This window comes from Caretta caretta, chromosome 14 (assembly GCF_965140235.1).
Source record: "Caretta caretta isolate rCarCar2 chromosome 14, rCarCar1.hap1, whole genome shotgun sequence".
Lineage (NCBI taxonomy): Eukaryota > Metazoa > Chordata > Testudines > Cheloniidae > Caretta > Caretta caretta.
In genome coordinates, this window is record NC_134219.1 from 41,871,495 (window position 1) to 41,887,991 (window position 16,497).

At 52.5% G+C, this 16,497-nt stretch overlaps 2 protein-coding genes across 7 annotated transcripts in view; both read left to right on the top strand.

Annotated features, from left to right (window-relative positions):
- Positions 1 to 16,497, top strand: part of LOC142069241 (uncharacterized) — a 46,198-nt gene that overhangs the window by 24,651 nt on the left and 5,050 nt on the right. For 2 of the 6 annotated variants that reach the window (XM_075119789.1, XM_075119791.1), the window contains 2 exons: positions 438 to 551; positions 918 to 6,563. In XM_075119789.1, the coding sequence (XP_074975890.1) occupies positions 438 to 551; positions 918 to 3,799 (2,996 nt within the window). In that variant the 3' untranslated portion in view covers positions 3,800 to 6,563. The other 4 variants (XM_075119790.1, XM_075119794.1, XM_075119792.1 and 1 more) reach the window with 4 other exon arrangements.
- LOC125621536 (uncharacterized) overlaps positions 12,381 to 16,497 on the top strand; it is a 43,824-nt gene continuing 39,707 nt past the window's right edge. The window contains exon 1 of the mRNA XM_075119807.1: positions 12,381 to 12,594. The gene's annotated coding sequence lies outside the window, so the exon portion shown is untranslated. The remainder of the gene's footprint in view (positions 12,595 to 16,497) is intronic.

The window sequence follows — 16,497 nt, forward strand, 5'->3', positions numbered from 1 at the left end:
ATCGTTCACCAGTCCTCTCGGGACGAGCTCCATCCATGGGGAGGGCTTTCGGTGCTGCAGGCTCAGGGGTGCTGGGACAATCTGTACAGTGGGGGGCTGAGAGCCATTGAACCAAACTGTAAACCCTGGATAGAATGGAAACCACTTCAAGCCGGGGGTCTGGCAGCTCCCCCAGCACCGATGTGCTGGTTTGGAAATAGGCAGGAGTTTAACACCAGAGCTGCGTGTACCAGAAAGTCCCCCAGAGCTCATCTACCCTGAGAACTCCTAGTGAGGGCATGACAACACCCCTCCCCCAGATATCTGCTGCTCACAAAGCGTCGGAGTTACCATAGTCCCATGTAGGGTCAGGTAAAACTCAGGGAATGTTCCTTGTGACAGATTCTCTACCAATGCTCCATGCACCCTGACCTTGCCTGTTTTCACCCCCTGTGCAGGATTCTCCAGTCCCAAACCTGACCTGATCGCCCAGCTGGAACAAGGGGAAGAGCCGTGGGTCCCGGATCTCCAGGACAGTAATGAAAGGGAGAGCCCGAAAGACACCCGCACAGGTGAGGAGTCAGGGAACCTGAGACAGAACCATCTTGAGAGTGAAGGAAAAAGCTGGGACTCCCAAAATGTGCTGTGAGCGAGAGCCCTCAGTTCTGCCCCTTCTCACCCAGGTGAGGGCTGCAGTGACAGGTTTCGTATCATGAAGGCAAATATCAGTCACAGCTTCCCACCCATCCTGTTAGCTGTCAGGAATTTCCTCCCTGACTTTCCTTCCCTGGGAGTGTTTGGGTGGGATGAGGAGGCAGAATCCAGTGTCTCCATCTCCCCAACAGTCACTGTGTTGTGTTTTCCCTCTTTGCTATTCCCCTTTCTGTCCTTTCTCCCGGCACAGGCAGTGACTCCTGTCTGGGTTCTCTCTCTCCCAGCAGGTGATAGGACAGTGAGTGAGAACAAGGAGGAGAATCAGCAGGAGGAAGGTTCTGGGAAAGTGGAATCGCAGGAGATAGTTTTGAGAAGAGCTGAAGGGAATTTTTCCCAGTGCTTGGAACAGGGAAATGCCTGGGGAGATGTACACAGATCAGCGATGCAGCTGGGAAACTATCCCAGGAAGAAACTTGATGAATCCATTCACCGTGGTGGAGGATGCAAGGATCCCAAGGAAACCACAGTCCAGCAGAAAAGTCACAGTGAAGAGAAACCTTATAAATGCCTTGACTGTGGGAAAAGTTTCCATTTCAGTGCAAGCCTTATTAAACATTGGAGAACCCACACAGGAGAGAAGTCCTATAAATGCCTAGACTGTGGGGAAAGCTTCCGTGAGAAGTCAAACTTTATTATGCACCAGAGACTGCACATAGGACAGAAACCCTATAAATGCCTGGAGTGCGGAAAAAGATTTAGTCAGAGATCACCGCTTATGGCACACCACAGATCCCACACAGGAGAGAAGCCCTATAAATGCTTAGTCTGTGGGAAAAGCTTCAGTAAGAAACCATGTCTTATTGTACACCAAAGACTGCACACAGGAGAGAGACCATATAAGTGTCTTGAATGTGGGAAAAGTTTTAGTCAGAGTTCAAACCTTACTGCACATCAGAGAATCCACACTGGAGAACGACCCTATAAATGCCTCGAGTGTGGGAAAGGTTTTATTGAAAGTTCACACCTCACTGCACATCAGAGAATCCACACAGGAGAAAGACCTTATGAATGCCTTGCATGTGGGAAAAGTTTCAATTTGAAATCAACCCTTAATACACATCAGAAAACTCACACAGGAGAGAAACCCCATAAATGCTTGGACTGTGGGAAAACTTTCCGTCAGCGCTCACACCTTATTGAACATAGGAAAATCCACACGGGAGAGAGACCATATAAATGCCTTCAGTGTGGTAAAAGTTTCATTCATCACTCAAACTTTATTAGACATCCATGTCTGAAGACAAGAGAGAGACACTATAAATGCCTTCAGTGTGAGAGAGTTTTCTATGCACGATGGAACCTTATTAAACATGAGAGAACCCACACCAGAGAGAAACCATATAAATGCTTGGTCTGTGGGAAAACTTTTGGTCAGAGCTCATACCTTATTAAACATAGGAGAATCCACACAGGAGAGAGACCATATAAATGCTTTGAGTGTGGGAAAAATTTCATTCATCACTCAGTCCTTATTAAGCATCAGAGAATCCACACTGGTGACAAACCGTATAAATGCCTTGACTGTGGGAAAAGTTTTGCTGACAGAACAAAACTTACTAGACATCAGGCAATCCACACAGGAGAAAGACCCCATAAATGCTTGGTGTGTGGGAAAAATTTCATTCAGAAGTCACAACTTACTATACACCAGAGAACCCACACAGGAGAGAGACCCTTTAAATGCCTGAAGTGTGGGAAAACTTATATCCATAACTCAAAGCTTACTACACATCAGAGAAACCACACAGGAGAGAGACCTTTTAAATGCCTGCAGTGTGGGAAAAATTTTATTCATAACTCAAAGCTTACTAAACATCAGAGAACCCACACAGGAGAGAGACCCTATGGATGCCTTGAGTGTGGGAAAAGTTTTATTCAGAAGTCACATCTTACTACACATCAAAGAACCCACACAGGAGAGAGACCTTATAAATGCCTGGAGTGTGGGAAAACTTTTATTCATAACTCAAAGCTTACTACACATCAGAGAACCCACACAGGAGAGAGACCTTATAAATGCCTGGAGTGTGGGAAAAGTTTTATGGAAAGTTCATCCCTTATGAAACATAGGAGGATCCACACAGGAGAGAGACCATATAAATGCCTTGACTGTGGGAAAACTTTCAGTCAGCGCTCACACCTTACTCAACATGGGAGAATCCACACAGGGGAGAGACCCTATGGATGCCTTGAGTGTGGGAAAAGTTTTATGGAAAGTTCATCCCTTATTAAACATGGGAGAATCCACACAGGAGAAAGACCCCATAAATGCCTTGACTGTGGGAAAACTTTCAGTCAACGCTCACACCTTACTCAACATGGGAGAATCCACACAGGGGAGAGACCCTTCAGATGCCTTGAGTGTGGGAGAAGTTTTATGGAAAGTTCATCCCTTATTAAACATGGGCAAATCCACATGGGAGAAAGACCCTACAAATGCCTTGAGTGTGGGAAAAGTTTTATGGAAAGTTCATCCCTTACTAAGCATGGGAGAATCCACACAGGAGAAAGACCCTATAAATGCCTTGAGTGTGAGAAAAGTTTCATTCAGCACTCAGTCCTTATTAAGCATCAGAGAATCCACACAGGTGACAAACCCTATAAATGCCTCCACTGTGGGAAAAGTTTTATTCATAACTCAAAACTTACTAGACATCAAGCAATCCACACAGGAGAGAGACCCTTTAAATGCCTTCAGTGTGGGAAAAGTTTTATTCAGAATTCACATCTTACTATACACCAGAGAGTTCACACAGGAGAGAGACCCTATGGATGCCCTGAGTGTGGGAAAAGTTTTATGGAAAGTTCATCCCTTACTAAACATGAGAGAATCCACACAGGAGAAAAACCCTATAAATGTCTTGAGTGTGGGAAAAGTTTCAGTTTAAAATCAACCCTTAATACACATCACAAAACTCACACAGGAGAGAAACCCCATAAATGCCTGGACTGTGGGAAAACTTTCAGTCAGCGCTCAAACCTTACTCAACATGGGAGAATCCACACAGGAGAGAGACGTTATAAATGCCTTGACTGTGGGGAAAGCTTCAATAAGAGCTCAGAGCTCACCAAACATCAGAAAATCCACAAAGGTGAGAGACCCTAGAAATAGCTTGTCTGCAGAAAAAGATTCAATTCGACTTCACACATCAGTGATCAACACAACAGAGAGACCTTCAATGTGGGGGAAGCTTCATTTGGTGCTCCAGGAGTATCAGGGATCCACAAATCCGCACAGGGAGAAACCTCTGAGATGTTCTCAGTGTGAAAAATGTTCCAAGTGGAGCTGACATCAGAGACTCCTCCTCACAGCAGGGAAATTCTCTGAGTGCCCTGACAAGGGCTGGCCATGGTGACAAACCCATTTCCTCATTCCCACACACAGGGGCATTTGGCTCCCAAGGACCCAGCTACCCATCGCTGGGGTGAGGATACAGCAGCAGCCGAGCAGCAGCTGGTCAGTGACCCTCTGGCTCTGCCTGGTCTAAGCAAACCCCAGGCAGAGGAGAGGCCCCGATCAGCACCTCCTCCATGCTACAGCCCTGGCTGCTGAGCTGATGGGCCAGAGGTGGGGGAAGAAGAGAGAGAAACTCCTGCAGATGCTCCCTCTGCCTGGCTGAAGTTCCCCCCCTCCCTTCCTCTCCCAGCCGGGATCCCCCTGACATAGAAATGAAGAGAAGGACACTTGGGCCAGGCCCCACCTTCATTTTAGACCCCTGTCCCCACCCCCCATCTTCCACCAGCCCCTGGGCTGGGCTCCCCGACTTACCTGGACCTGTTCCCTGCAGGGGGAGAGTCCCTGGGGGTTAGTAACTCCTCCCCTCCCCAAATCCCCCAGGGCGCTGGGCTCTGGGGATCAAATATTGAGGGACCAGGAGGATGGGTTTTGGGGAGGGAACTGGGGATTGAATGGTTGGGGCTGGTGGAGCTGGGAAGCAGGGGGAGCTGGGTGCTGGATCATCGAGCGTTTGGGGATCATGGGATAAGAGGCGAGGAAGAGCACAGGGGTAGAGAGGTGCTGCCTCTCCTCACTCTCCCATTCTGCCCCATCTCCCTGCCCCCACTGCATTCAGACAGCACCACTGGGAGGGGCTGATTCCCACAGAGCCATTTGGGGAAGGCCGAGAGATCCCGCCTCTGCTTCCGAGCATTTATCTATGCTAGGAAATGTGGTTGGGATTAGCCAGAGCATCTCTGTGACCCTCCACCAGATTTTCTAGTGTAACCTCACCCTGAGCACCTTATGTGTAAGGCTGAGATTTTGTCATGGATATTTTTACTAAAAGTCACAGACAGGTGACGGGCAATAAAGAAATATTCACAGAAGCCCGTGACCTATCTGTGACATTTACTAATAATATCCGTGACAAAATGGGGAGGAAGAAGTCTGCAGCACCCATTGCTCCTGGGACTCTGGGGTCCCATGGCAGCCAGGCAGATGTGGGGGCCCTGGTTGCAGCTGCATGGGCCTCCTGACTCCCGTGTTTCGGAGCTCTGGGGCCCCTGCAGCCCAGGGCAGTTGGGAACTGTGGGGGGGCCTTGCCCCCCGCAGTGACTCATAGATCTGGTGGCCACTCCTGGCAGCTGGGTGCTGCGGGGTACTCCCACGGCCTGCAGCAGCTTAGAGCTCCAGGGGGCAGCTCTTTGCTACTGCACGCAGCAGGGGAACCCCGCAGCTCCGAGCCACCATGGACTGAAGTCACAGAGGTCTCTGGAAGTCACAGATTCTGTGACTTCTGCAAATCCATAACAAAATCGTACCCTTACTTATGTGTTCTGACCCCCTCCCATTCGCAGAGTGATCATTAGTCCCTGAGTTCCCCCTGTGGGGCTGGATTTTCTCATTCCCAGATAGTCTCACATTACTCCAGGCCCTGCTGAAAAGCATTTAGTGTTTGTACATTTTCTACCTTATGCACCAGAATTAACTAGATGCTAAAAAAGTGGGAGCAGGAACAGTAAAATGTGGTGTTTTAGCTTCTATGCTATTTCAGGGCGATGGGGTGAGTCTGAGGGATTCCCTTGTTCCCCCAGCACCATCCCCCTCCACTCTCCACATAGCAGCCTCTGTCCCAGCAATGGACAGTGTGATGTTGCACTCTATGTGATTTTTTTAAAATATGCTCATGAGTGTGAAAATAATGTAACTGGAATATGCTTCATGCAAAAGGTCTCTTGTAAGGTATCATTACAAAGTGTATAATCTACTGAGTGTGGTCATCCTATTTGTATAAATGTGTCACTCTTGTATCTGAAACTAGACATATGAAATATAACTCTGAGGTCCTATTGTAGTTATGCAAAGTGGGGGCCATTAATGGTGGTTTGGAATCTTAATGGCCCCCATTAACCAGGACAATTGACTGTAGATGGCTCTGTTTTACTTGGAAGTCTCCCTGTATATGTGTGTGCTGGCAAGTGGGTAATGAAGTCTTACAGTGACATGTGATTATGTCACCTGAACTGGAATCCATCTTTAACCTGGTGCTTTTCCATTGAGGAGGGGTGGGAACCCAGAGGGACAAAGGATTCCCACCTTATGCAAAAGATATAGAAGAGGGTGGAACAGAACAAAGGGGGCGGCCATCATGAGAAATCCCCTAGCTACCACCTGAGCTGGAACAAGGGCTGGACCAGGAGAAAGGATTGTGCCCAGACTAGGAAGACGTCCAGTCTGTGAAAGAAACTTATTGAAACATCTCAGAGGGTGAGATTTTATCTGTATTCAGTTTTATTACTGTGTTAGACATAGACTTGCGTGTTCTATTTTATTTTGCCTGGTAATTCACTTTGTTCTGTCTGTTACTAATTGGAACCACTTAAATCCTACTTTCTGTAGTTAATAAAATCACTTTTTACTTATTAATTAACCCGGAGTATGTATTAATACCTGGGGGGAGGGGCAAACAGCTGTGCATATGTATCAGGGTTATAGAGGGCGAACAATTTATGAGTTTACCCTGTATAAGCTTTATACAGGGTAAAAGCTTTATACAGGGTAAAACGGATTTATTTGGGGTTTGGACCCCATTGGGAGTTGGGCATCTGAGTGTTAAAGACAGGAACACTTCTTACGCTGCTTTCAGTTAAGTCTGCGTCCCAGCTTTGGGACATGTGGGTCTGTGTTGGAGCAGACCCTGGGTCTGTGCTGGAGCAGACTGGCGTGTCTGGCTCAACAAGACAGGGTGCTGGAGTCGCAAGCTGGCAGGGAAAGCAGGGGCCGAAGTTGTCTTGGCACATCAGTTGGCAGTTCCCAAGGGGGGTTCTGTGATCCAACCTGTCACAGGTTTATCTTCTCCTCATTCTACCCCTCTGTCTCTCACGGTGTCACTTACCACCATATCCCTGGCTCTCCAAGCTTAGGAATCACAGTTTTGATGTCTATGATCCTAAGTCAGACTCCAGAGGGCTGGAGAAGAAAGGGTCATAGACCTACGAGTGGGCGGGGAAATCCCATTGAACCTAAAGCACAGTTTGGCCTTTCAGATCCTATAGCCCTGTTTACACCTATGGGTGAAATTAGTTCCCAGCTTTTTCTAAGCTAGTCCAGATCATTTGTAGATGGGAAGATTTGTCTTTCTTTCTCTTTCTTTTAGTATAATGATGCTAAAACTTTTGCAACTAATACAACCAAATACGGAGGCGAGGAGCGAAGCTGGTTTAGCCACTACAGAAGAAACTGGGTAAATTTATTTTCCTGATTTTGTGTCTTAAAGGATTCTCTGAGATTTCACTTTATGAACATGAAAGTGTGTTATAGCCCACCCTGGATTGTGGGTTTTTCTCTCTTCGTAAAGGCTGTTTGGTCACATACGTTAATGTTTAGTTTGACAGGATGTAGCTCAGATATATTGAGGACTTCACGAGACAAATGACCATTTGCCAGAATAGGCCTTTTTTAGATTTTGTTATTTTAATCTTTATCTGACCCTTTGTCATGAGATTTTTGTGTGTGGTTTGAACAATGATAGTGATCAGTATCTCTCAAAACAACCACTGATGGTGCAAGCTAGATTCACAGTGCGGGAGACAGAGGAATGAAGTTACTGCCTGATCCCTGCAGTGATGTGAGATACAGTTTGGAGGGGGAAAAATGTGGGGAAACAGAGCTGGGAAACTTCTGGGTTTGCTCCTCAAAGCCAAACGGCTGAGGCTGAGAACTGTGAATTCGCTGCATTAGAGCCAGAGAGCGACTAGACTTGGCCTGTGAGTGTCGTGTGAAGCTGTCCCTGAAATCTAAAGGACCATGAATGACACGAGGGGGCTGTGCCTCCTTATTGCTGAGATGCTGAGGTTGGGCTCAGGCAAGAAAGGAGCCGGGGATGTCAACAGGCCTGGGCAGCCTTTAAGTCAGGCCGACCCCCATCACTGAGGCCAGAGGGAAATGAGGAACCTGACAGCCCAGCTGATCACCCCCTCCCCCTGTACCCCAGTGTCCTGAGTTGTGATGACAAAGATTCTCTTTGCCCCACTCACGCCACACTGATACCTCTTGTGACTAACCCCTTGTGCCCCATGTTCACCACTTGCCTATGGTTATGATATATAGTGTACAAAGAGTGCCTGGTGAGGGATCACTGGAAAACTCACGATCAGCTGAATATTATGCCATCGAAATGTATGTACCACCAGTGCATGTAGAATGGTGAGATTTTACTGTATGTTTGTTACTAGGGTGACCATATTCCAGGTGCCCAAAAAGAGGACACTGATGAGGGGTGGGAGCCTGGGGGGGGGTAGAGTTGTGGGTGCTGGAGGGGGTGTGGTGGGGGTATTCACGAGGTGAGGGCAGTGTCGGTCACTGTCACAGTGGCAGGGCATTGACACAAGCCCAGAACGCAGCGACAGCCGTCCGTCAGCACCTACCTGTGGGACCACCTGCCCAGGGCTGGGGCCTGAGTGGGAGGGATCCGGCAGCAATCAATCGGCTGCAGATGTAGGGGAATGGACCAATCAGCTGTGGATGCCAGGAACTAGACCAGTTGGGAAGCTGACCAATCAGTGCCATTTCTGAGCTGCAGCCCATCTGCTCTGCAGAACCCCTGGACATTTGCTGTTATAGGAAAATCCCGCTCGGACAGAGAAAGCAGGTTCAAAAAAGAGGCTCTGCGGGAAAACCCGGACATATGGTAACCCTATTTGTTGCTGAAATATGTCGTCGTTCTGGGGAATGCCCACAGACTAACTCCTCAGAGACGAGAAAGATCTGACCATCTGTGTTAGAAAACTCTTATCTGTCTGTCCACCAAGAGGAAGAAGGGGGTAAACAAAGAAATTTACAATTCATCCAAAGGACGCTTTTGGAGCTCACATACGCCATGGAGTTGCCTGACGCCATGACCCAGCAAAGACTTTTCCACTAGAAAGGCTGTGAGTATAAGAAGGGGGGGAAAAGCCTCTGGCCACATCCCCTTCCTCATCTCTACTCACAGTAGCAAGATCGCTTGAAAGACAATAGGAGCATCACTGAACTGAGGGAAGTGGTCCTAGCTGGTCCCTCCTGTAAAGTTCTAAGCGCCACCAAAGAGCTGTAAGGCGGCAGGGGGCAGGGAGCGCTGGGAGGGGGAGGAGCTGGGATGTGGGGCACTGGGGGTGGGGAGAAGGAGGCGAGGAGCAGGGAGCTTGGCTGCTGGTGGGTGCGGAGCACTTGATAATTTTTCCCCGGTGGCTCTCCAGTCCCAGAGCACCCATGGAGTTGGCGCCTATGGCTCCCTCCCAGGGGCCTAGCTGCCCCACAGGCTCTTAGTGGGCTGCCCGCCCACCACTCCCTGTTTTCCGTAAAGAGCGGGGGAAGGCACCTGCGGCTTTTCAACTCCCCATTCCCTGCTGGGAGTGTGGGAAAGCCACCTGGGGCTCCCCCTCCATCACTCCCCTGCCAGGTTGACACCAGACCATTAATAACTACTCTGAGTACAGTCTTTCAACCAGTTGTGCACCCATCTTATAGTAATTTCATCTAGACCAACAAATTCCTCCCTGCTGGTCAGAACTGAGTCTAACCCGACTGTCCCATGGTTACTTCCCCCACCATAAGAAAGCAGAAGTTGTCCCTGACATGTACCCAGCACTTATTGCACATTGGGTGCTGATGATAGGGTGGCCAATTGCCCGGTTTTTGAGCAGAAAGTCCAGTTAAAAAGGGAACCTGACATTGTCTGGTCAGATCTACTGACTGGCCACCCAAAGTCGAGTTACTGCAGGTGGGGAAGCACTGGGTCATCACCCACACCAACCCCTACTCAGCCGGGGCTGCCTCCTACCTGCATTGGGCGGCTGCAGCTCCCAGCCCCGGCTCCACAGGCAAGTCCCTCCTGACCTGGATAGGGAGGGTGTAAAATGAGTGGATGGGGGAGGAGCCTTAGGGGGAAGAGGCGAGGCAGGTGTGGGGCCTCAGGGGAAGAGATGGGGCGGGGAGGTTCCGGCACTCCTGCTGGAGTGTCTGGGTTTTTTAAATTACCAAATTGAGAACCCATATAGCTAGCTGAGAGGCTGTGAAAAATATTAACAAACAAACAAATATCACTTTTCACAGCAGCAGACTTACTAGCTAGCAGTAAATAAATTACAACGATTTTGGTGTGTATCTGGGTAAGGGGACTGTTGGCCCCTTACTGAAACTTAATGGGGGGGTTTTGGTTGGCCCCCTCCCAGTACCAAAAGCTAAGGGAAGGACCAATGAGAAATCAAGGCCCTGAGAGTAGTCCCCAGGGCCGATGGGGAGAGGCTAATGCTCTAGGTCAACCTCGTTGACAGGGCAGGCAGGCCAATGAGGGAGTCAGGAGCCCGTCCTCTGTGTGAGCTGGAGCTGCCTGCCAGAGAAGGGCAGAGCTAAGGGGAGAGCAGCAGCCTGAGTGGGGCTGGAGCCAGAGCAGCAGCAGTGCTGAGGCAGAGGGGGGCTGGGGCTGGGCCAGTCTGGAGCCAGGTGCGGTGAGCAGCTGGAGAGAGCGAGGGGGACCCTGGGCAGAGGGCCCAGCGTAGGGAGATGCCCCCAGCCAAGGGGCCTCGTAGGCCAGACTTGGAGGGGAAGCCTAACCCCAACAGGAGGAGGCTGACGCTGGGAAGAAGGGTCCTGCCACCTAGAGCCTGAAAGCACGTGGCCACCATCAGTGCACGTGTCTGACCCGCAGCATCCCTGCAGCACAGCCAGGGCCTGGGCAGGAGGCCTGAGACATGTGAGGAGCAGACTTGGAACTGCCCTTACATCTCAGAGACGCTGGTTGTGGTTCCCCCCATGCCCACAGAGTGGGGTGACATGTTTTCCTTTCACCTTTCCCATTTTTTTCCTTTTTTTTAAATTACTTGCTGTTTAATTAATTTGTTCTGAACTCTGTGCAATGGTCAGTGAAGGTGTCAGGGAAGAGTCCAGAGCGAAGAGAGTACCCCGCAGTGGGGACACTGTCACCCCTGTCTTGAGTGATCACAACAAGATTGGGGGTCGAGCCCCTCAGGAATCCTTAGCCCAGCCTTGTCAGGGTTATGGGGACTAGAGTGGAAAGGGAGTCCTTGGGGTCAGGCAGGCCTCTGGATGAAGGGAGTGGGAGCGAGGACTCAGATCCTTCTGCTATTCAATTCCACTGGGGTGGGGTGTATAAGCCAGGAAAATTCCCCACAATAGAGGGACCATTCCCCCGCTTAGCTCTCTGTAGGGGTCAGCACCACCATGTTGCACAATGGAAACTTAACAAAATTACCAGACTTAGTGATGGACATTGGAGGGGGCTCCAGGCTGAGGCAGGGGGTTGGGTGTGGGAGGGGGTTCGGGCTCTGGGCTGTGGGTGCAGGTTCTGGGGTGGGGCCAGAATTGAGGGGTTCAGGGTTGGAGCTCTGGGCTGGATGTGATGTGGGGGGGGTGAAGGCTCTGGCTGGGGGTGCAGGCTGTGGTGTGGAGTTGGGGATGAGGGATTTGAGGTACAGGAGGGGGTTTGAGGCTGGGACCAAGGGGTTCGGAGGAGGGTAAGGGGATCAAGGCTGGGTCCTGGGGGCGGGGGTAAGCGATCCAGTTGCAGGTGCAGGCTCTGGGGTCGGGCTGGGGATGAGGGGTTTGGGATGTTGGAGGGTGCTGCGGACTAGGACCAAGGAGTTTGGAGGGCGGGAGGGGGATCAGGGCTGGGTCAGGAGTGTGTGGCGCGGGAGGCATATTCAGGCTCTGTGCAGCACTTCCCTCAAGCAGCTCCTGGAAGCAGCGGCATGTCCCCCCTCTTGCTCCATCTGCAGGTCTCAGAGCCAGGGGGAGGGGGAACAGAGGCAGCCTGCAGAACCCCCTGGCTGCGCCTCTGCCAGCAACAGCAGGGATGAGGAGCCGCTTGCGGGGATCATCCCCCATTGACCTCAACATTGTTACCGTGGACACTTGTGTCCCAGTACAGACATGTTACAGCCCCCTACCTATGTGCACATCTCATGGGTTTTCCTAAAGTTAATTAAGTGTTTTAGGGAAAAGTGTCAGAGCGGCCACCAGCCAGAGCTGCTGGCCGCACTCTGAGGCCACCAAAAATGTGGCCGTGAGAACCCCTGGGCTCGATGCTCAGGACGGGCCCTTCTGACCATGGAGCCTGGGAGTGTAACAGGAGCCGGGCACAGGGATGCTGCAGCGCGGTGGGTTGATCGCTAGGACCCGGGAGCGGCTGGGGGGCGGCTCTGGGGGGAGCGATCGCGGGTCTCAGGCCCGGCCGCAGGAAGTGACTCGCAGCCGCTGCGGGGACTCTGGCTCCCGGCGAGATCCCCGCGCCCCGGCGGCTGGTGCTGGGAGCCCGGAGCCCGGGCTGCAGCCGGGAGAGGGGAACCTCCAGCCGGGCCCTGCCCGCTGCTCCCCGGGAGCCTCTCCCAGGGCAGAGCCCCCAGCCCGGCCAGGGCCCCTTCCCGGCCCGGCCCCTGCCCCGGGGGGCCCCGCTCGGAGGGAAGGTAAGAGAGACCCGCCCCCCCCCGGCACCCCCGGGCTGCAGGGGGCGGGTTTGGCCCCGGGCTGCTCCCCGCGGAGCCGGCTGCGATTCCCTGCCCCGGGCCTAGGCAAGCGGCCGCCAGGTCCCGTTGGGGGCGGGGGGAGCCAGCCCGGGCCGTGCTGGGGCAGCCCCACGGGGAGGGGGAAAAGGTCGGAGTGAGAGCTTTTTCTTCCCCAAAAATTAAACATATGCATGGCTGAGTCATTATGCACGCGTGCAATAGTGCAAAACTCCCCCAGGAGCAGCCGCTGGCCAGCGAGCCTCGTGTGAAGGCCAGAGACCGTCTCTGCTAAACTGCTGCCTGATCCAATCTCTTCCCAGAGCGAATCACACACAGAGTCAGTGTCACCGTGAAACGTGTCCCCTAATGTTCTGGGCAGCCTCTTTCGGACCAGGACCCCTTCACCCCTGAATCCCGGTTGATACTGGGGACTCTCTGCAACAATCAGGGGTTTCCACAGACATGCCCCTTCTCCCCCCTTCCTGGGATCAGATTGTCTCCTTTCTTTTCTCCCGTTGACTTGGTGGCTTTTATGGATGCTGCCCCCATAGTGCTGTGGTCAGGAGACGAGGAAGCTCTGAGGGGCAGGGTCTGGGGCAGGGAGGTTTCAGTTGAATGGGTTTATGGCTAGGGCCCAAAAGGAGCTGGAGTGATGTGGGAGTAATCAGTGGGCTCCCTCATTCCCAGCAGCGGGAAGTGAATGGCAGTTACTGCAGTAACTGGTCACTGCTGTGCAGAATCCCCATTCCTGGCAAAATCCCTGGCTGCAGACAGGAGAGGTTTATGTTGTAAGGCAGGAACATTCCTGCTGCTCCCCAGGAGCCTCTCCCAGTGCAGTAACCCCAGCCTAGTCAGGGCCCCCCTTCCCAGGCCTCAGCCCCTGCTCCCAGGGAGGGAACCGCTTGGAGGGAAGGTAAGAGAGACCTTTACTCCCGCCCCCCAGGCAGCCGTGCCTCCCATTTACACCTGGGCTCCAGGAGGAGAAGGCTAAAGAGGTGCAGGAGTGGGGAACAGGGATGCATTAGGTTACAGGAGATGGGTGATAGGAATGCAGGGGGCAGGATGTGGGGGCAGGGAGAATGAGTAATGCAGGGGAGTCAGGCTGTAGGAGGAGAATTATGGGGCTGAGGGGAATGAGGATGGAATAGAGGGAAGATGTGATTGGGGGGGCACTGTGAGGGAAAGGGGGGATGTGGGGAGAGGAGGCTGGAGGGAGAAGGTGAGAGCAAGTGCAGACTGGCTGGGGGAGGGAGAAGGCAGAGGGGTGGGGAGAGATACAAGGGCAGCTTCCCCACCCTATGGGGTAGGAGAGGGTGAAGGACTTCCCCACCCAGCAGCCATGGGCAATTTTTTTCCTGGAACTGGTCAAACAAGCATGTGAGGTGAGAAGACTCTCCCCTCAGGAATCAGAAGCGACAAGGAAAATATCCACAGGCCGCCTCCTCCCCTCCCCGCACACCCTGCTTCCAATTTATGATTTGATTTAAAAATAAAAAAGACACACTCATGATGTTGGGGTCTGTCTCCTGAGTGTTTGGGGCTGCTTGAGGCCCTGGTCTGATTTCCATGCAGGATTCAGATCTCAGCCAGACCCATTGTCAGACCCGAGTCACTGCTAGCTCTGGCAGGAGGTGAGTGTGGATGGGCCAATGAGATCATAGAATCTCAGGGTTGGAAGGAACCTCAGGAGGTATCTAGTCCAACCCGCTCCTCAAAGCAGGACAAATCTCGAACTAAATCGTCTCAGCCAGGGCTCTGTCAAGCCTGACCTTAAAAACCTCTAAGGATGGAGATTCCACCACCTCCTTAGGTAACCCGTTCCAGTGCTTCACCACCCTCCTCGTGCAAAAGATCAGCCTCTGCCTGCCTGTCCCTGGGGGCTGCAGGGGCAGACCAGAGAGACTCATCCTTATCTGCTGCCACCAAAGGGCTCCGGTTATTGCTAAGGACGAGGAGGAGGCTGGTGTGTGCGTCTGTTGCTGCTCATGTTATCAGCACTGTGGAGTTGCGCTCCCTGGGTCACAAGCTGCTGCCTCCTCCATTTCAACCGGGGACTCTAGATTGAGATGCTGCTTCATACCCAGCAGAGGAGAGATGTCTGTTAAAGCCCCTCTGTGCCCAGCCTAGGTGGGGACTTTTTCCAGTGGCTGGAACCAGTCCCTGGGGCATCCCCTGGCTCTTCGGTCACCAGCTCCTCAGCTGGAGCCTGCAAGTGATGGAGAGACCCGGGGGACAGGGCTGGGGCCGGGCAGAAAAGTGACTCTGCACAAAGGGCCCCTTTCAGGGACCTGCTGGTGAGTTTGGCCTACGTGGGAAGGGGGCTCCCTGTGTGTCTGCAAGTCCCAGAGCTGCTGTGCCCATGGACACAGCCAGGTTCAAACCCCTGTTAGCAGTGGCTGATCTGCCTAATGAGAGCAAAGGCTCAAGACAATGGGGCAGTCAGCAGTTCTCCCAGGACTAGGGAAGCTGATAAAAAGGGAGAAAGGAGAGACTGGAAGGGGCAGCAGGAGCAAGAAGTGGGGAGGGAGTTTGCCAGGTCCAAGACCTGTCTGGATCCATTCCCTGCACCCCCAGGGCAGAGTGACTCTCCTGGGAAGAAGGGGAGGAGCTGAGAGAAGAAAAGCCAGTTGCTGACTCTGCTGAACACCTCACTATCTAGAGAGAAGGGGGGTAGCTTTAGAGGGGGTTACACGATAATGTCATGGGGAGCCCCCAAAGTGGTTCTTTCGATTTCCTCTTTTTCTAGCATTTGACGCAGGGATGCTCTTACTGGGAGGGTTTAAAAGTGTCCCCGGTGAGTTTAGTTCTGCTGGGAGGGGCCTGACCTGGCAGCATGGCAGAGTCCAGAGCATGTGTCTGCAGGAAGGGAGCCTGGGGGGAATCGGGGTGTGAAATGGACTCAAGTCTCTTCTGTAACCTCCCCCCATCACCCCTCTCGCCCTGACAGGCTGAGGAATCACGTCCAGATTTCGCTGCAGATCGTCCCGTCTTCCAGGGTACAGGGAATGGAAATGGTTGTGATGGAGCCAGCTCAGGTAGGGGATTTTCAGGGAGCTGCAGGGGGGTGTTGTAGAGGGGGAGGGGCAGGGAAGACACAGGGTGAAGCAGGGAGGGGACAGGGTGAGATATACCTGCTGATTTTCTGAGCAAGCCCATTGACAGTTGGAGGGGGGGGGCGCGGCGGGACATTCCCCTATTTCTCAAACAGTACACAACCCCCTTGGGCAGGGCTGGGTACATTTTCCAGACTCCCAGTGCTGGAGCCTGAACTGACTAGCCAGGGGCTGCTGTGAAATACGAAGGGAAGCTGTCGGGAATCCTGTCCGTGTCCCCGGCTCAGAGCTCTGCTTCCCGTATCAGCCTGTGGCTGGCAGGCGTGTGGGAAATGAGAAGACCCTGCCCTGCTCCGTCTTCTGTTGAGGGACAAGCAGCTCTCACCTTCTCCCCACCCCCTGAAGCCTCCGGGCTGCTCTGAGCAGGGTGTGGGAGGAATTCTGCTACTCTGGTCCTCCCAGAGCTTCCGAGGTGATTCTATTTTTTCTTTCTTCCTTTCCCATGACTAGTGGGATTGTGGCTGGGGCAGCAGGTGCTGAGTGGGAGACTCTTGTTGTTTCAGATGCTGGTGACCTTCGAGGAGGTGGCTGTGTATTTCACCCAGGGGCAGGGGGCTCTGCTGGATGCTGGTCAGAGAGCCCTCTACAGGAACGTCATGCAAGAGATCTACGAGACGGTGACCTCGCTGGGTAAGGGATTCCCGTCCCCTCAGTTATTAGAAAATGTAGGGCCTCCATTGCTGAATCTGGTCAGGTTCTTCCCTGGTCAGTTAGATTGAAGGGTAATGGGTTCTATAATCCACAGCTGCCG